Source organism: Pinus tabuliformis, chromosome 1_1, assembly GCF_031772625.1.
Source record: "Pinus tabuliformis cultivar Carrire ecotype Pingquan chromosome 1_1, CPIR1, whole genome shotgun sequence".
Lineage (NCBI taxonomy): Eukaryota > Viridiplantae > Streptophyta > Pinopsida > Pinales > Pinaceae > Pinus > Pinus tabuliformis.
Genome location: NC_142297.1, coordinates 933,490,956 through 933,511,748, shown reverse-complemented (window position 1 = coordinate 933,511,748; position 20,793 = coordinate 933,490,956). Strand labels below are relative to the sequence as shown.

Sequence of the window (20,793 nt, the reverse complement as noted above, 5' to 3'; positions counted from 1 at the left end):
TACAAAAAAGATGTTAAAGATTTATAAACTATACTCAGTACCACTAGTCAAGATTTATGTTTCTATAAATCTAAGAAGTACCCAAATTTACACAGCCCATTGGAACTTGAAAATCAATTATTTCCAACTCACGTAACCATTTATAATGGTTTAATACAATAAAATTTCGGGAAGTTTCTTCCTTAAAAGATATTATGGAATATAAATTTACAAAACCCATTGGAACTTGAAATTTAATTATTTCCAACTCACGTAACCAATTATAATGGTTTAATACAATAAAATTCCCAGAAGTTTCTTCCTTAAAACATATTATGGAATATATCACAAGTTCAAAAGTCCTCAAACAATAACAATGTAGGAAAGGACCGGCATAATCCACTGTTTAATATTAAAAAACATCACTACTACATAAACTGAATAAGGACATGGACAGCGAACCCACAGTATGAAAATTAATGCCCTGTAGTGCATAATAACCTATGTAAATAATTATAGGAAATTCTTTCAAATAAACATATTAATAAAAGTTGGATCACTATCTCTATTAAGAGCAATGCTTACATACACATAAATAAAATAGTTGAAACACCAGTTTCAAAAGAATAAGAATGAAATTCAATTAATGAAACATAATAAATTTTATAATATGCTGGTAAATAATTTTTGTGAAAGTGGTTTAGGTAAATTTTATTAGTTTTTAAGTTACTTAAGATTTTTGAATTTGAGAGATTTATGAGAATTTATGGTTTTTTTCTTAAGTTTACGAGAATTTATGGTTTTTCCATAGTATTAATGTTAAATATAGCCTATTAAAAAATGAAAAGATTTCATATTAATTTTGTTCAGTGATCAGTGGGATCTTAATAAAAATAGCAATATAGACACCACCAAGATTTCATAGTAATTTTGTTCAGTGATCGGTAGATCTTAATAAAAGTAGCGACATACACCACCACTTATATTGGTATTTAGTAATCCAAATATGAAAGAGTGAAAATGGTTTAGTAGAGATAAATCAAGTGCTTAGATGTCTATACCTTCACGGCCAGGTTATGCGATTTGTGAATGTTATTGGTGTGTTCCTAGAGGTGCAAAGGCGAATGGTTGTGTGTTGGGAATATGAAGAAGCCTGCAAATTTGAACCAGATATCAAAAGTTTCGGCAAATCAGTCTGAGAAATGGATGAAATTGAGGGTTGCAAAGTTAAGGGTTGTAAATCTGAGCAGAGGCAAATACGGTAATGATAATACTACCTTTGTCCACTTGATATTTTGCGATGTGGTTTTGGGAGGTAGCCAAGTTGGTATGACATGAAAAATCTCAATCCTCAAAATTATATTCAAAATATTTTAAAATAACGAAAAATTATTTTCTAATTTTAAAAAAATGAAATTTTTCAATAAAAATATTGGTTAATATTATTTTAACTCATATTTCACACATTATAAATTATTTTAAAATATCTAGAAATCTATGAAAAAGAAACCATAAAGATAATCAACCGTAATCCTAGATGGTCAAACAACACATCCTATATAATGAATCAGTACATTATGAAACTCTGTAACTTATCATAATCTATGAAACCAAATACAGTGTTTGACGTGCTTAATCGTGTCAAAACCAGCAACACAATATCGCATGAGCAGTGGAAATGCCGCCTTATTGTAATCAATGGAGATAAATATAATAATAAGCCATCGCCTTATTTTCACCTTGGCTCCAAAATGCTTAATGAAAGATTACCGCCTGCAGCGTGAACATTCGAAGCTGTCCTACAATAAGGTGGTACTTCCAACGGCTGAGTGTTGCTTGACCTGTTGTTAGGATCTTCACGAGCAGTAACTGTAGCCCGTTCAGCTTGGTCGGGTGCGGCCAATACACTCTGCTCATCTACGAAAGTAAGCTTTGTGGGAGAAGGAATATGTTGTTGCTCGCCTGTCAATACACTCTGCTCATCTACGAAAGCAGGCCTTGTGGGAGAAGGAATATGCTGTTGCTCACCTGTCAGCATCAACACCACCTGGGGCATCGAAGGCCTCAACGTTGCGCCTGCTTGAGTGCACAGAAGACCAATTTTAATCACTCTAATCCCTTCTTCCCACGAGTAACTGCCCTCCAATGTCGGATCCATAACTTCTAATGTTCTCTCTGCGTTATATAGTCTCCATGTCTGGTAATTGACCAATGTCGAAAAAACATAAAAACATTAGTTACAAAGAAATCATAATTCCGTGGATATTTTAGAAAATTTCTACTTCAAAAATGGGATCCACAAGAGTCAAACAGGAATGTCCATGTTTTGAAGCAAGCTCTGGTTCTTTTTTCCGTAAAAGCACTCCAAAGCTGAATACATCTGCTTTCTCTGTCAACTGTCCGCTGAAGGACTCAGGCGCCATGTAACCACTACACAATGTTATGCACTATCAAATCGCCATTAGTAAATAAAATTTGGGACATCAAGATTCAAGAGATTGAACTGCAGAGAGAATTCTTCCAAAGTTCCCGCAACTCTAGTGCTAACGTGGCTTTCATCTTCTGCAAATAATTTGGCCTAAGCCAAAGTCTGCTATTTTGGGTCGGTATTTATTGTCCAGTAAGATATTGCTTGCTTTGATATCTCTGTGGATAATTCGAATCTCAGACTCCGTCCGTCTGTTGTTGTGCGTTGGAGTTTTGAGTGAGGTCGTGAAGAGGAAGAGGGACACCCCACTGTCGTCAGTTGTAAGAACCGCAGAGACAGTCAGGAAAAGAGGACCATTGTTCACTGTTTAAGTGAAGAACCAGTTGAAAGAGGAGGTTGCTGCTGTTGCCACTGAGAAAGGAAGTCTGGGAAGAGGAGGCCGTTGTGGAAGAAAGCTAGAGACCGAACCGCTTTCTTGATTGAAGTCTGTCTGCCTGTTGGTTAAAGTCGAAAGTGAAAGGGAGTCCGCTGAAGTCTGTTGGCGTAGTCTGCCACTGTGACTACTGTCGTTGGAGAAGGCAACCATCGAATTTGTTGAGTTGTCTTTGTGAAGAAAGTCTGGGTAAGCAAGCCGCAGAGGTAGCCACCTAGCCTGTTGTGCAGATAAAAGGAGCAACCTTTTGCCGTGGAAGTAGCCGCCATTCAAAAGTTGTGAAGTGAAGTGAGGCAAAATCTTTGTGAAGATAAAAAAACAAAGCTGCTATCTATCAAAATGGATGCCAATGAAAGCATTAGTAACTTTGTTTCCCGAATTAAAGACTTTAGTGATAAGCTTGGTGATATTGGTGAAAAGGTTTCTAGTACAGACTTGGTAACTGTTACTTTAAAGGGGTTAGTCCCCGACTATAAAGTCTTTATTTCAGCTCTCTCAGCTAGACCGACACCTCCTACATTTGAAGAATTGGCTGGAATTCTTCTTCAAGAAGAAGAGCGCATGAAAACATTTGAACTGGAGTCAAATGGTTCTGATTTGGCTTTGACTGCCAGAGGCCAAAAACCATTCCGAGGGAGATCATGGGACAGAAACAGAGGCCATTTTCAAGCAAAGCAGAAAGGTAAGGCACCTCCTAATTCTTATGTTAAAAGGAACATTGTATGTCATTATTGTGGAAAACCTGGACATCTGGCAAAAGATTGCTATAGGAAAAAGAATAGACATATCAGTTAGCTTTATCACACTTCAAACAAAACGCCGCCTTGCTAACATACTTAACGTCAACAACCTCTTTTGGATTGAGAGGCAATGCAAGATCTCGAACGAGGTAATTTAATTCATGTTCTCCCCACTTTCCATGAGGAACCAACGAAGGAGTCACCAAAATGCAGTCATCTTTGAACATGACCGGCCTTCGAAGAACATCCATGGTAGTATCCTCCAATGTAGCAGTCATCTTGAAAGTAGATCCAATAAAACTTCTAACAACCGGGCAAGTGTTAATCTCAGTGATTTCTTCAACAGCGTGATCCTCAACAACATGAGTGATTTCTTCAGGGACATGATCTTCAACAACATGAGTGATTTCTTCAGGGACATGATCTTCAACAACATGAAACTCTTCATCAATGGACTCAAAAACACTGCTAATCCCAAATGGGTTCATGAGAAAATGATCATTAAAAAGATCATTGTCAAAAAAATCTAAAAGAATAGACATATCAGTTAGCTTTATCACACTTCAAACAAAACGCCTTTTCTACTGCCTCGCTCTGCTCTCCTTGGCCCTCCGGGCTCCTCCAATCAGACCCGCTGTCACAAACGGTGCTCACTAACAGCACTTTCTTGAACAAGACCCACTTACACGATTTGTGCAACAAAACAAAGAAAACTGGGCCGACTGAAAAAGAATATGACCTCGGTAGTAGAAACGGTGGAAGCTTGCAAAACACACCAGCAAAGTTCTGGCAGCAAGGTTTCAAGAAAATCAAAGAAACACACGCAGGAGTCCAGCAAAACAAACGTGGGAAACGCAAGACACTCAGCACGTTTCTCGCCGGTTCTCGACAGTTTCTGGACGATGGTGCTGGACAAAGTCTGGTTACGGGCCACAACTACAGTTCTCACCGCACCTAAGAGTTGGAATGCCGCTGGTTCTGGCAATTGGCTGTGCGACCTCTATCAAACTCGCAGTATGCGTGAAACCAAAACCACCGGCCCTTTAACGCTAACTCGACACCGCAGCACACAGCAGCCACAGGAACCGCAGCACACAACAGCCTTAACGTTACAATATTTGATAAACTCTGTGTGCACAATTTCTACAAGTTATGGTAGAAAGGTATTAATTCCAACTACCCTCTGTTAATGCAGCAGTACGAGCACATCTAGCAGCAGTGAGTCATCACAAGGGGGTGATACACCTCAAAGCCAACGAATCATGGATGGAACACCCACACCAAGAAGGTCATCCCGTCAGACTCGACTTCCTGAAAGGTATAAAGACTATGCCTTAATGTCTAATATAATGAATGTTGAAGAACCAATTGATTATGAGCAGGCTAAACAACATGAACCATGGATTAATGCTATGAATGATGAGTATGCTTCTATTATGAAAAATCAAACATGGGAATTAGTGGAACTTCCTGAAAATAAAGTTCCAATTGGAAGCAAATGGTTGTATAAAACAAAATTTAAAGCAGATGGTACAATTGATAAATTTAAGGTCAGATTAGTAGCAAAAGGATATGCTCAACAGGAGGGCATTGATTATGAAGACACTTTTGCACCAGTAGCTAAGTTGAATACAATTAGATTACTGATTGCCTTAGCCACCAAACATAACTGGAATATACATCAAATGGATGTCAAATCTGCTTTTCTAAATGGTGATTTACAGGAAGAAGTTTATTTGGTTCAACCTGAAGGGTTTGTCAAAAAGGGACAGGAGCATCTGGTTTGCAGGTTAAGAAAGGCATTGTATGGTTTAAAATAGGCACCAAGATCATGGTATGTAAAGATTGATACTTTCTTTCTTCAGAATGGGTTTGTGAAAAGCAAAAATGATCCTAACTTGTATGTAAAGAAAGATGAAAAAGGACATGTTGCTTTAATATCTTTATATGTGGATGATCTCATTATAACAGGCAGTGCTCACAGGTTAATTGAAGAAATTAAAGTTCAGTTGTCACAGTTTTTTGAAATGAAAGATTTGGGTGAAATGCATTACTGTTTAGGCATTGAGGTATGGAGAGAAACTGGTAAAACATTGATCACTCAAAGCAAATATACAAAGGAGATTCTTAAAAAGTTCAATATGATAGATTGTAAAGCTATGTCAACTCCCTTAGAACAGAATGCAAAGTTGTACAAAGAAGATGTTTCGAAAGAGGCAGATGGAACATTATATCGTCAGTTAGTGGGAAGTTTGAACTATCTCACCACTACCAGGCCAGACATTGCATACTCAGTCAGTATCCTTAGTCAATTCATGGCTAAGCCTTCAGGAAATCACTAGATTGCTGCAAAGAAAGTTCTCCGATACTTAAAGGGAACAATGAATCTTGGTATTATGTATACTGATGTATCTGATGTTGTACTGACAGGTTTTTCTGATTCAGATTGGGCAGGAAATCCAGATGACAGACGATCTACCTCTGGCTATGCATTCCATATTGGATCAGGGGTCGTATCTTGGAGCAGTAAGAAACAGCCAACTGTTTCTTTATCATCAACAGAATCAGAGTACAAAGCCTTAACCAATGCCACCTGTGAAGCTATTTGGTTGCGGAGAGTTCTTGCTGATCTTGAAGAAGCGCAAAGTGGTGCAACATGTATCAATTGTGATAATCAGAGTGCTATCAAATTAGCACATAATCCAGTTTACCATGCTAGAACAAAACATGTTGAGTTACAGTACCACTTTGTACGTGAGAAAATTATGTCAAAAGAAATTGGATTGCTATTTTGTAACACCAAGGATAATGTGGCTGATATATTTACTAAGCCCCTTGGTAAAATCAAATTTGAAGTTTTTAGAAGTCAGTTAGGTATTGTAGAGAATCCATTTCTCCATTAAGGGAGGATGTGAGAATAATGTAGAAACTGAATTAGTTATGAGCAGTTGAACAAGATGTAGTTGTGAGTAGTTAGGAATTGGTTACCAGAATTGGTTGTGTGTTTCCTATATAAATGAAGATGTAATCGAGCAAATGATCAATAAAGTTTGTGAGGTTTTATGTTTTAAGTCTCATGAAGATAGGCAAGCCCACCCGCAGTTCCAACTATGATTTCATACCTGGCTGTCCAGTTAAGTAAATGGCATTTTGTTGTATCTACAATTATTGCATCACACACAGTAAAAAAGTCAAGAAGCTGCGTGCACAAACTCGAACAATTCCAGGATTCAAGCAGAGATTAAGCAATTAAAGAGCAAGCTAGCAGCCTTTCTGATCTTTCAACAGAGAAACCAAGCAATCTCACTAAATTCCTGTGCTGAACACGAGTGATGAGATTTGCCTCATTCAGAAATTGATTGTCTCCTTGCCTTGAACCCATATTCAGCCGTTTAATTGCAACCTCTCTACCATCAGGTAGAACACCCTGAAGATCAATGAAATTCAAAATTATTTTTGTTCTCCATTATAACTGACTTGGACTAGCTACCTACTTGTATGTAATTCAACGGAAGGCAATGATGCGAGGCCCTTACCTTGAAGACGGATCCAAACCCTCCTTCACCAAGTTTGTTTTCTGCTTTAAAATCAGAGGTAGCCTGCCTTAGAGTATCGTATTTGAAAAGGAGTTCAAGATTCGCCATGGAAGGCGATAAGCTAACTTCTCCTTCCTCACCTGCGAAAGAAATTCGATAATGAAATAGGCGAACAGTTCACCACATAAAAGCTAATAAGGTGCACACTAAATGATTGAGCAATTTTGGAACCTCTTGTTCGAGAAATCGGTTTCCAACGTTTTGGGAAAAAACGAAATAGGCATATGGCTGCAAATAATCCAACCGAAGCGGCCACTGCGCCCAGAGTTATAGCAAGAACATTACGTTTTTTGCCTTCTGCCAATTTTCAGACGAAGCCTCACCATTAAATCGGGCTTGTTTAATTTCACCAAAATGGGCAAAAACTAGTTTATTGTTATCATTGTAAAATATGTGAAGGATGATACCGGATGATGCAGCCCGTGGCGAGGGGATAGGAGTATGAATTCCATCTGCACAGGAAGTATTAGCATTAAATTGGGGCAAGTTTAATTTCACTAAAATGTACAAAACGAATCTAAACTATGTGAAGGAGGATACCAGGTAATGGAGGCGGAGGCGAGGTAGTGGGAGCATAGAAAAACGAATAAAGCTCGTAACGCAAATGACAGCCCATAACATAGAAGTGTGCTCCAGTTGATCCGATTTTGCATCCCCATGTATTTGATTTATTGGTAGATGTAGATGTTATACTTGAGAGAGCAGATAAGCAAGACTGGCAGCTCGCTTGGGACAGATCTCTCCAACACTGGGCTAAGCTATAGATTAGCTTCGAAGCCGAAGAATACTCTTCGAATACATCTGCAGCAAAAAGGTTGGGACTCTGCACGGCTCTTTCGGTAATATTTGAGAGCAACTTTAGAACAACAGACTGGATTGTCTCTGGCTTGTCGCTGATTTCCGAGTTGCAAACGCTACCATAGGGCTGGATTCCCTCACTATAATTGTAAAAGTAATGATTGCCGTAACGTAAGAAGCAGCCATCTAGTTGAATGAATCCCGAAGTACTGTTTTGACATGTCTCAAGAAGCACTGCTTTTATCGTGAAGGCGCACTTTTGGCAGTCCAGGGAACTTAAATCTCCCCTGCACTGGAGAAGGCCATAAACAGTACTATTGCTGTTTTGCCCCTCGACACTCGACGTATTGAATCCACTAGTAGAAACGTTCACCACCATTAATTCCAAGACCTGGTTCAGATGAAGCTGGAAGAGGGTGCCATTTTCATACTGGCTATTCCCACAACGGTACCCATTCACAACCTTTATAGTAAAATTTATCTGTTGACCGACTGAGAGGTGCAGACACGTTGATAGAGTGAAGGTGAGGAGCATGCTTCTGATTAATTGTTTCACCTTCATCGCCATCGCAGCGCAGGGCTCAACGGTCTTCCCTGTTCTCGTATATTGCTGGGCCTTGCAAAGTTCAGCGCGCTTCCCTTTTCTAATTTGAGGATTGGAGCTACATCAATATTATCAGGCCTGGCAAACTGCACGCGAACTTGACCTTTTCTCCTGCATTTTTTTTCCCCGGGGTCGGCTTTGACTTTTTATTATTATCTTTTTATTTTATTTAATTTTTTTTGGGTTAAAACTTTAGAGAACTGGTTCAAATTGAAAAATATTAATATTAAATTGTAAAATTCAAATATAATACATTTTTTTTCTAAAATAGTGTTCGGGAGTGGCCACTTCTCTCGGTCGGTCTGCTTTGATATTAAAACGAGTTGTGATTTCGTTATATTTGAGGCATGCATTATTATTTTATTGATCATAAGTTATTATAAAATTAAATATCATTTTAATGTTGTATATAATATAGGAAAGTATAAATAGTTTTAGGAGGATTTTTTTATTTTCTTATTTTTTTTAGGAAAATATTAAAAGATTATTTTAGTCAAGAGATTAACCAACATTTCTTGATTTTCAAATGAGGTTAGTGACTTATCATCAACTACTCAGTGAATGTTATGATTTACTTGCTTTTCTTTCACAATATTAACTTAGTTTTCTAGTCTTCTCATATCAATGTATGTTAACTTTTAACATAGCTTATTTATAAGATGTTCTAGTTGATCATGGTGACTTCATGTAAAACATGTAAAGCCATCTTTATCAGTTATCATGCCCATATGCACAGTTCTAGCATATTTACATAATATTAAAAAACAGAAATAGTCTAATATGCCTCTGCTCAATATGTAAGTCCTGTAAAATGAGATATAATATGTAAGACACAATAGTGATTAAGAAACATAAACAACAAAAAGTCCGATATATTCCATCAAATGTTTCAATATGGATCCAAGGAGAAGTGAAATTATCTTGGTAGTGGAAGCACTCTGACATCCATGCAGTGGTCCCCCATGTTGATTTATATGTTCTTCCCATCCAGCTTGTCCAGTAGCCCTCACTTTGAAAGTTCATTCGTGATTTGATTTAAATCTCTACCAATGTGTTCAATTGTAGAGTCCTTTTGAGTGCTCCAGAGATATGTGATTTGTTGCAGCCAACCTTGGATTATAGGTTGATATATTTTAGCATGTCCCATGACATAATCAATGATAATCTTAGAAACTCTGTATATATGGATTTTAGGGATGTTAAAAAAATTTAGAGAACCAGAGTAATCCCCATAATGCCATGGCTTCTGCCCTAGTGTTTTTGCCACTGCCAGCTCCCCAGTGAACCCAAAAAGCCTGATCCGGCGAATGAAGTATCAAGAACCCACATCTGCATCTACTTCTTTGAAATGCTCCATCAAAGAAGCCATTTTGATAATCTATCCTCGAACAAGGTGGATTTTGTTTAGTATTTTTTGATCCCATGCCTGATGGTTGTCCAATAGAGTGTAATTTTTTAATGTGCTCAAGCACCTGTGAAACATGTTCTTTGAAATTTTAAAAGTTGATATTATTCATCCATCTCCAGATCTCCCAAAAGAGAATAAGAGGAATATTGCGGCAAGTGGTATTTTGTTGGCTCCACCATTGTAAGCAGTTAGAAATGCAGTTGAACTGAGTGTATTGGAAGCCAATATATCTAGCAAGGTTTTGCCAAATCTAAGCAGCCACATGACATGTTAAGAATAGGTGAAGATTGTTTTCCTTCGCATCCCTGCAAAGTACACATATCGCCGGTCTATACCAATTTCTCTTTTGGAGGTTTGCCCGCATTAGATTTTTATTTTTCCAAACTAGCCAAAGGAAAAGAATGAACTTAATGGGCATTTTTGTTTTCCAATATTTAAAGAACCAACATACCTTTGGGGGTTTTGTCTCCTGACAGCAGAGTGTGAGGTATGTATATGTCACCATGACATTATCCCACTTCATTTTACCTGACCAGGTGATCTTCTCCCTTTCCACATCGTGGCTAACTCCAACAAGCTACAAGGAAGTTTGAAGCCTATCCCACTCATGCGCTGTCTGTCCATCCAATCCCAAATCCCTTACCCGCTTCCAGATGGGGCACCTATCTTGCCAAGTCGACATAACATGTTGCTAGAAGAATATGTCGTGACAGTTTAAACCATTTATGAGACTATCTGGTAGTCTGTTAGTAGCTTCAATACCCAGAGTTTTGTCCAAACCGATGATAATGCGATGACCAGTGCCCAATTTCCAGGCAAGTAGCATAAGAAAGCAATGACGGACTTTTGTAAAACTAAGCCATATAGTTGAGCCTGATTTGATCCCCATACATCTCGAGCGCAACCATATAGGAAAATCGAGGTCCTTCAAGTATTGTGTCTAATGATCATACCTCAGGTGCCTTCCCCAAATATCACTTTCCACAAAAATTTAAGTAATAATGCACAGTCAAATCTCCTTAAATTCAATATGCCCCAGCCTCCCAAGCGCTTCGACATGGTAAGATGGTCTAGCTTGGTAAGATGGAATATATTCTTGTTTTTCATATCGGACTAGATGAATTTAGCAATGATCTCGTTTAGTTTTTTAATGATGGCGAGTGGTAGATGGAATAAGTGTACCCAGTACACTCCCATTTGCGTGGTCATCTCTTGTGTCAGTGTGATGTGACCCCCCATGGCTAGGCATTTGTATTCCCAACTAGATATTTTTTGTAGAATCTATCCACAAGCCACATCTTGTCATTGACTTTGTAACTACATAGTTTGAGATGGAATCCAAGTTATTTCATCCCCCCCGACAATACCTAAGAAGCCACTCTGAATAGCCTTCGAATGTAAGCAATAACCTCCATATCCCATTGATCATGAAATATAGTATATTTCAAATGGTTCATAATTAAACGATATTCATTCCAAAACTTAGAAAACATATGAAAAAGATGTAGCCAAGAAAACCTGTTGAGGATCCCCATGTTGAGCACGTCGTCAACGAAGAAGCTGTGCGAGATATGGATGTCCCTGCCAAGGGGGAGGGCATGAAAATGACCCTCAGCCACAACATTCTCAATATGGAGACTGGGCCTGTCCATAGCCAGAATGAATAAAAGTGGGGATAGAGAGCAGCCTTGCCGAAGACCTCTCCCAGCTTTGAAGAATGTCATAAGATAACCATTTATAACCACAACATATTGGACATTTGAAACACAAGCCATAATCCACTCAGCAGCACTAGCATACCTATTTTGTGAAGAACCAGTCTGAGATAGCCCTAATCTAAACAATCAAATTCCTTTTTAAATCCACTTGCATGATAACCGCATTTAATTTTTTTGAGTGAATTGAGTGCATACACTCTTGGGCAATTGCCACAGCATCATGAATTTGTCTGTTTTGCAAAAACATGAACTGTTGCGAGGAAATATACTTGGAAAGGGTGAGCCTCATTTGATTTGCAATAGTTTTAGAGATAATATTGTAAACAAGATTACAAAGAGAGATAGGTCGAAAATCAGAAAAAGTGAGAGAGTGTGTCTTCTTTGGAATCAGTGTGATGTAAGTGGAGTTTACGTGTGGATGTATAAAGCCCCAGAGCTACGATTCCTCGACCATGTCAACAAAATCCTGTTTAATGATATCAAAAAAGTGCATGAAGAGCTCCACAGTCCATCCGTTGGGGCCAAGACTCTTATCCCCCTTGAAATATTTCAGTACCCCCAGGATTTCCTCTGCCGATACTAAATGATAGAGTGCCAGATTAGCATCCTCATCAAACATGGAAGGAAAATGTTTCTCCCCCCAGATCTAGTCCTCCAGGCAAACCAAATCCCTTTGGTTGTATGCTTGCTGAAAGTGGAGAGCAGCGTTTTTCAATCATATTCTTTCTGATTTGTCCTAATGATGGACCCCCTTTGGGGTTTGAAACATTGGCAGAATGAACTGAAAACTGTGGATAATCCGGATCATGAAACTACAAAAAACTTCCACAGAAGCTTAAAATCTAACATGACTAATGTCTTGCTGCAACTGAAGCTTGGTACCATTTGAATTAGAAATCTCCAAAATGGAATTTAACCTTCACCTATAGTTTGCATACCTATGAAAAAAATGGTATTTTTGTCCCCTTCCCAAATCCAAATTGCTCTGCTTTTTAAACGCCAAGTAGTCTCTTTTATATGGAGCAATTGTTTCTTCTTGTTTTCTAGGAATTGTATGTGATTTTAGATGTCAGCAGGTAAAATATGTCCAATTAAATGGGAGTGGATATCTAGAAGTTCTTTTGTAATTGCAAAAAGCTCTTTTTTCATATGTCATCATTTCCTTTTCTCCCATGCCTTAACCTCCTGCCGTAAGACCCCCAGCTTGTCCTGAATGTGTAGCATGGGAGAGGAACACTGAACCCCGACACGGTTCCATACATCATGCACGAGGGAATTAAAATCTGGGTCTTCAAGCCATACCCGATTGAACTTAAAGGGCATGTCACCTCTGTAATATTCCCTTCTCCAGTGTAGTGCAATGGGTCTGTGATCATATATATAACAACTTATCGCTTCATAATATACCATCCTAAGTCTCTCAACGATCTAATCATGCAGGAGAAAGTGATCCAGTCGCTTTGAAATATATCCCACACACGACCTCCCATTGTACCAGGTTAGAATAAGGTGGAGGGGAAAATGTCCCACAGGTTGTGCTCCATAATGATATCCTTGATACGATCAGCCAAAACATCTACCCTTCTGGAACACCCCCAAAACTCTTTCAAACCAATAGTACAATTTAGATCCCCTGCAATGATGAGAGAAGTAAGGTCTAGTAACTCTGACTTGATCAAATTATCCCAAAAAGTGGCTCAATCACAGTATGGTGCGTAGACATTTAGAATGTGAATTCTTCCCTTGAGCATATGGATGTGACTAGCAAGGAGAATGCAAGCAAAACATGAAAAAGACTTGAAATTGACCCACCAAGGATCCAAGATAGCAACCAGGCCACCCGAGAGGCCATGAGCATCAATGGCCACCATATGTTAGTCTGGAAGCATCTTTTTGAAGTACTCAACCACTTGAGGAACTGCATGCATCGTTTCCTGAAGAAGAATAATATATGGATGAAGAGAAGAGAAAAGTTTCCCAAAGGCCAGGAATTTTGGAGCGACCCACAGACCCCGCATATTAAGAGAGAGGATGAAGGTCATGGTAAAACATGTGTGGGCATCCGTGCTCCAAGGCCCGAGGGGAGGAAGTACCAGCAATGGGGACATCAATGAGAAAATGTGCTTCAGCAGGACTAAAATGGAGAGGCCTGGGACGACCTCGAAAGTGTCTATTGTCACAATTACATTTTTTGCGAACAATAATATTCACAGCAAATGAGGGGCTAATGCGAGGGAATGAGTGGCCAACAGGCTTGTGAATAGTAAGAGAATGAAGATCTAATGTCTTCTTCTGGAGGAGAAAATCAAGGTCATTTTCCATTGAGTTTATGGGGGAGTTAAGAGAAGAGTTCGGCAATGCAGGACTGGTTCCTAGTGCCTCAGAATGTTGAGTGACGTGAGAAGGTGACGGCACAGGGAGATACATGATGTGTGAGGAAGAGAGCTCATCTCGTGACGTCGGATGGCAAGGAGTAGTAGGCGAAGGCGGCAGATAATCACGAGGAGTAGGAATGTTTTATTTTATAGGGTGGGGTGAGTTGGCATCAATCTAGGGAACACCAGACCCATCAGAAGTATGGGGGGATGATATAATAGGGATAGGGGGCGGAGTCAAAAGGATTTGCTTAAGAATAGTGATGTCCATATATGAGTAAATTCAGATTACCTATTTTCTGGAGAGAAACATGCCTATGAGAGGGTGTTTCAAACCAACTACATGGAGAAGTAATGGGTGGAGTGTCTTTACCTTTATTCCAAATGCCATGTCGATGACGAAAATGCACAATGAGTCTACCGCCCAATCATCGCAGACAATGTGCCAGTAGATGTTCAGTGTGATGACAGTTTAGACATCGAAACAGAACCCCCTAGAAATCCAGTCTTTGGACCAAATGTGTCTCGCCCTAGCTCAATTCAATATGACCTAGAAACCCCCCCGTACTCCTTCTCAATTAAGATCTAGGCAACCCGCTTATCAGGTGCACCCAAACACCGAGGATCAACATACACGAATTTTCCAATGGCATTGCCTATATCCATGAATACTTGCCAGCATCCAGAATTCGATGGGAAAGCGAGGCAGCTTAACCCAAATCAACTTATTTTGGGGAGTCTCCTTCAGAGGATTGAAGCCAATGTACCATGAGTGTAGTGCCAGAAAACTCTGCTTGCTAATCCAAGGAATATATTTGATTTTCATGAGATCTTCGTGGCAGAGGAAGTGGAAACTGTACCAACCATTTAATAGACATACCACTGTAGGCATATAGCCTAACAGTGTTTTCCATTTTGTGTCAACCTAATCCCTCATATCAACTTCATTCAACTCCGCAAAATGCCAATTACCGACCAGAGCGCGCTTTTGAAGACTAGTAACTTAGTCGATCAGCTGGAGAAGTAATTTTGATGGATCTATTGGGGTGGTGGGATTGATGTTCATGAACTGCGTGGGAATGCCCATGCAAACTCGGGTCTGCATGTTGGCCATCTAGAAGGTGCATTGATGGATGAGTCGAGTGCCAATTGTCATGGAAAGTTGGGACTCGTCGCCCAAATTTAGATTTAGCATCCATCGTGGCACATATGAATGCCTCTTGTGCTAAGGTATCGAATTCTAGAAGATCCATGGCCACATATGCAGGGAGAAGGACCCAATACAATCGAGATGAAGGGAGGGAAAGGGATGTAGATTTAATGATCGATCAGATGGTAGGTCAAAAATATAATGTGAAACAACATAGGATTGTTGACGAGAATATCTTGGGATCAACAGAGTCCAAATCACGATGTACTAAGGCCATGGAGAATGTCACCCACATAACACCAAATGTGGAGGATCACCGCTGAAAATAAATTCAAATGTGTTATGTACTCACGGTAGGAATATAGGAAGAAAGGATAGGATTAAGGACAATTGTGTGAGGATCCCAATTCAGAAATGTCAGAAGGCGAATGACAGAATGGTATGTGTGATGTAGACCCCAGTCACCTCACAACTGAAGTAACCGAACTACCCCAACTGAAAAATTCAATATATGTCGGAAAATGACACAGACTCCGATACTAGGAAAATCAAACAAGCCCGAAGCTGAACCAAAGCCGAGCAACTGCCATGGAGAGAACATCCAAACAACAACAACTAGGAAAGAAAAAGAATTATATGCCTTCACGGTAGCAGCGATAGCAGCAACCTAGACATGTCCACCATTGATTACAAATCTGAATACCAAAAACATTACAAGGTTGAGAAATGATAAAAGAGTTATACCACCGATTGCAGAGAATTTTATAATTAGTAATGCGAAGACAAGATCCCTCACCCAGTATAAACTATGGACAAAAGAGATTTAGGAGCTCAGTCTAGAGGGGCATATGGACATCTAGAGGGAGGAAGAATGTGAGTACGAAATATGTAGATAAGAAAGTATGAAGCAATACAATGGAGCACCCCAATGTGGAGGACTTCTGAGTGGAGAAATGTAGTAAGAAATGAGGGGAGCTATGAAGCTAGCAAAATAGGGGAAAAAGCAAACACCTTCGCGGAATTGTAGAAGAAAAGGGAAAATAATCGAGAGTCAGGGAGGTGTTGGTAGACCGAGAAACTACCATGAGAGAAAGTGAAGTAAACTACACTTCACAGAATGAAAAAAGATAAGGTGATCCATCGTGTGCTACACCCACTATAAACTTAATAATAATTTAATAATCGTATAAAAATCAAATTACGTGGGTTGTTTCTTTATTTTTTCCTTAGGTCATCGTCATTCTTATCACGAACAAATAATATAATATCAAAAGCTCCGAATTCAAATTCAAAAGCCTAGGCATCGTGATTAAATATGGATTTTATGAAAGCGTCGTGTACCTACTGGATTACTGAAAGGCGTGGAATGGGGTCCATACCCTTAATAGGGTTTTAATATGCGAACGAAATTCTGAAAGGCGTGGAATGGGAATTTTTTTTTTTTTTTTTCCGAAGGTTTCATGTACGTTTTTATTTATAATTAAAGTTTTAAATTTATTTTATAATTAAAATTTTGTACATGCACATTATTATTATAATTAACTTTTAATTTGAAAGTTTTTTTAATAAAGTTTTATATTTTTTATTGTTAAAATTTTATCCAGATTGTTTCACTGATTGAATATGATAATGTTTAAAACTTATTAAACTTAAAATTACTTTGCATTTTTTTTAAATTATATATATATATTATATTATTTTATTTTATTTTTAATTGACACAATTCAAAAAAATATATATATACAATTTATAAGATAATATATATACAATTTATTTTATTTTTAATGGACATAATTTAGAAAAAAGAAAGAAAATGTTTGTTATCAAGTGACAAAATTAATAATTTATTTTATATATATATATATATATATATATATATAAAAATAATACGTACTAACTATGTACACTTGGTTTAAATTAATGTTTTTTTTAATAATTATTTATTTAAAAAAACATATCTTTATTTTAAATATATATACATTGATATTTTTATTTCAAGTATATATACAATTTATTAAAATATAGTGTTTTATATATATATATATATATAAAATTAAATTATTTTTTAAAAATATGAATTTAATTTGTGAAAAAATTGAATAATTAAAAATTAAATGTATTTTTTATATATGTTGAAATCTATTTGAAACTCCAAAAAGTCAAGACAATTCCATATTGATAAGTCATGGTATTTGGCCGTAATATTGTAACAAAATCTATTTATAGATTAAGAATCTTCATAGTAAAATGTAAGTAAATCTTTGTGGTTAAGAATTTGTTCCATGTTCTTTTAAATTTAAATATGTTTAACATATATATTAATTCATTTTATAATAATTATTAATAATAATAATTTATAATAAAGTTTAATTTTTTAATTTTAGTAATGTGAGATGTATCATAAAGTAGGAGGTTTGATGTTTATTATGGGTTGATGCCTATCAATGTTTACCAAATATTTAATTTATATGGCTACACTAGTATAATCTATATGTTAATAATGCACATGTTTGTGTTAATACGTTAATGATGCATTATTTTAAAAATAAATTTGTATAGTTGTATGTAGCATCTAAGGGGCCTATAAGAGTTTGGTACAATTCTGGGGATAACATCCCAAGTATGAACATATAGTGCTTCCATCCAGCATTGGAGGTCCCCTCCCTTCAATCAAAGTAGTTGTCAAAAAATAAATAAATAGTGATTTCTTATTAACCATCATTAAGTTTATATCTTTTGAAAATGAATAAATTTGATGAAGCCTTAAAATGGATTTGGAGTTCTTGACACAATCAAAAGACACAAAAACACACATATCATATGGAGTCTATATACACGCTCTATAATTATCTTATGAAGTTTGTACATGAGATCTATAAGTGTGTGTTTCATGGTGATGAATATCTGATCATATTAAAAAATCTAGTCAAAATGAAAATATTAATAGAGAGATGGAAAAACCCGTTTATTGTTATTTATGCAGTAGAAATCAACTAGTTGAAGCTAAAACTAAAGAACAAAACTCATCCAACATGTAGAGGAATTGAGATAATTCTATCTAATTTTTAAAAACTCATATGAATAGACACATATGTGTGCATTATTATTACATAAAATAAAAAACCATGTAAGACTCTCTCAACTGGACATGTTTCAAAATAAAATATTGAGCACTAAAGCCTCATTTTAGGACTAGAGGACTTATTTTTTCTTTTGAGCACTCACCTCCGAACCCATCCCCTTAGCAAAAAAACTATCTAACAACACTTCATTAGGGAAATTTTGAGGTCTAAAATGGGTCTCCCATGAAAAATGTAGAACCAAAATAAACTTTATAAGAACCAATAGGATTCAAGATATGATGTCAACCATGGGGACGATTCCCCATTTTTGGAGTAAAAAAGTAAAAAGATTAAAAAATAATAAAATAATAAAACTATTTTTTCAACTTGTATTTTCAACTTATCCCCCTAAGGTTTTACTCGAATTTCGAATACTTTTTGAATGTAGAATTTGATTCCTCATGCAAGGAGTACCCATGTTGCATACTTTAAATGGATCTTGATACACGAAAAATGAGAAATACATGAAAAAACGTGATTGCAATCACATTTTTCATGTATTTCTCATTGTTCATGTAGTAGGGTCCATTGGAAGTATGCAACATGGGTACTCCTTGGATGAGGAATCAAATTTTGCATCCAACAAATGTTTCTACTCAAAATTTGAGTAAACCCATAGGGAGATAAGTTGAAAATATGAGTTGAAAAAATAGTTTTTTTCTTTTTTCCTCTAAAAATTTATGATGTAATCTAATCTTATTTTGTTATTTCCACTATTATTTTATAATTTCCTTAGGAGACCCATTTTAGACCTCAAAATTCCAATAATGCACTTGTAATGCCAATGAAAGGTGAAAAATCACGCAAAGAGGGAAAATGTTATGGTTGTAGGCATTTTTCATGGTGCTTGAGCCCCAAAATGTAAGTTTTCCTATGTAAGGGTTTTTTTTTTTTTTTTACCATGGTCTAAGCCCCTATACCCATGAATATTTACCAAATCAGTTAATTGATAGCCATATTTCACTTAGAGGCTAAAATTATCATAGAAAGATCCCATGTGGTGTTTCAATGCATCTTTCATGATGCTTGAGTTTGAAATAATTTGTAAAATACCCAAGGTCATTATTATCCTTACCTTACCATTGTCAGGAATCAAAGACCCATCTATCTAACTACAAACATCATAATGTCCTCTAGTGAAGAACTCATAGCCAAAATATCCCCATGAGCAAATGTTTTGTGGATTTTGTTAGTTTTTCACGTTGATTAAGACTAAGAAGAATCATTTAGGGCTCAAGGACATTGTTTTTCTCCCTTGACCTCGGTTACACCTTGTGACCCATTCTTGGTTCACGACTAACCTAATCATGGCACCCATATAACACCCTTGGGGAAAATTATAACCTATAGAGATCACATTTAGTGGCTAGAAGACTCCTCTATGGTGCTTGAGAGTAAGAAGCATGATCTAGCATTAAAGGCCCTTACTCCCTCAATTGACTACGGCTAAGAAAATGAGATGCATCCATGATGCTCAAGAGTTTGTATTGGAAACCATATTAAAAATAGATGCCAAATAATCCTTGTATAGGTTTGTTGTCATTGCCCCTATGTGATATTTATATGTTGAGCGCTACAGGTTTAACTAAGGATTAAAGTTGTTGTCTCCTAACGAAGTGTGTTTATATGCATCTATGTACATTTCTCATCCAAAAAACATATTCCTTTCTAGGGATAAATTTAAGATCCATACCTACCTCAAGTGTACAAACATTGTTAAATTTTACTAATTCTTAAAATGCTAACTATTGTGCTTTTTGTGTTCCCTTAAATCTTAGAATTGTAGGTGATTTTGGCATACGAGCCAAAAGGACAAATGCATATTTTAGAGGCAAAGCATCGAATAAGGAGTATAAAAGATAAGCAAGAAAGGAAGCACAAAAATGAAAAGTTCAATGGGCCTCATCCCCACCTCATGTACATGAAAGCTAACAATGAATAGAAATTGGGCAGATTGTCATTTACCTTGAAGCTTCTCGTTCCTAGAAGAATTCTAGTGGGGTAGCTAGCATGGCTTATCCCCTGAAAGGTCAAATTCATTCGTGTGGGCATGGTCGATCAATGACCAGGATCAACTTCGTTGGGTCAAGCCCCGCTCTCAACCCCATTCAATCACCCTGCCGAAGTGTGGGGACCATACCTATCACCAAAAGTGTTAATGCACCATTGACGTCAGTAAGAAAACATGATAGTCATAGAACAACACACCCATCCCTCTCACCTCTCATACATCCATGTGGTACCATGTTTCCATCCCACATGCCCCCTCATGTTTCTCGCCTATAAAACCATGACATATTAGCCATTTCATTTTGAATTTGTTTCATTTAAATGAGATTTACTAACCACTCCGTCTAATAGCAACATTGCTCGACTATTAACCAACACCAAATTCATTCCAGCATTACGACGCCTAACTACTTCTGGTCACCAGGTAACCTA

General features: G+C 37.3%; 1 protein-coding gene and 1 pseudogene across 2 annotated transcripts; both read right to left on the bottom strand.

Annotated features, from left to right (window-relative positions):
• Nucleotides 1-1,714: 1,714 nt before the first annotated feature.
• Nucleotides 1,715-7,941, bottom strand: LOC149217514 (cold-responsive protein kinase 1-like; annotated as a pseudogene). Its single transcript, XR_016250146.1, has 7 exons — nt 7,717-7,941; nt 7,117-7,628; nt 6,811-7,007; nt 6,655-6,732; nt 2,484-2,652; nt 2,262-2,409; nt 1,715-2,176 (listed from the first exon to the last, which is right to left on the bottom strand). The product of XR_016250146.1 is annotated as a cold-responsive protein kinase 1-like (transcript).
• On the bottom strand, nt 7,253-8,542 carry LOC149217513 (antimicrobial ginkbilobin-2-like protein). Its single transcript, XM_089390248.1, has 3 exons — nt 7,717-8,542; nt 7,584-7,628; nt 7,253-7,473 (listed from the first exon to the last, which is right to left on the bottom strand). The coding sequence occupies exons 1-3, from the start codon at nt 8,540-8,542 to the stop codon at nt 7,253-7,255; spliced, it is 1,092 nt and encodes a 363-aa protein (XP_089246374.1).
• Between the last annotated feature and the right edge of the window lie 12,251 nt (nt 8,543-20,793).

Bases quoted from the DNA above. Each gene is read 5' to 3' on its own strand.
- LOC149217513 (XM_089390248.1), bottom strand. From the start codon at position 8,542: ATGGCGATGAAGGTGAAACAATTAATCAGAAGCATGCTCCTCACCTTC. The intron at 7,629-7,716 runs GTATCCTCCTTC...CTTCCTGTGCAG, and splicing joins GCCTCCGCCTCCATTACCTG to ATGGAATTCATACTCCTATC. The intron at 7,474-7,583 runs GTATCATCCTTC...GAAAATTGGCAG, and splicing joins GCCACGGGCTGCATCATCCG to AAGGCAAAAAACGTAATGTT.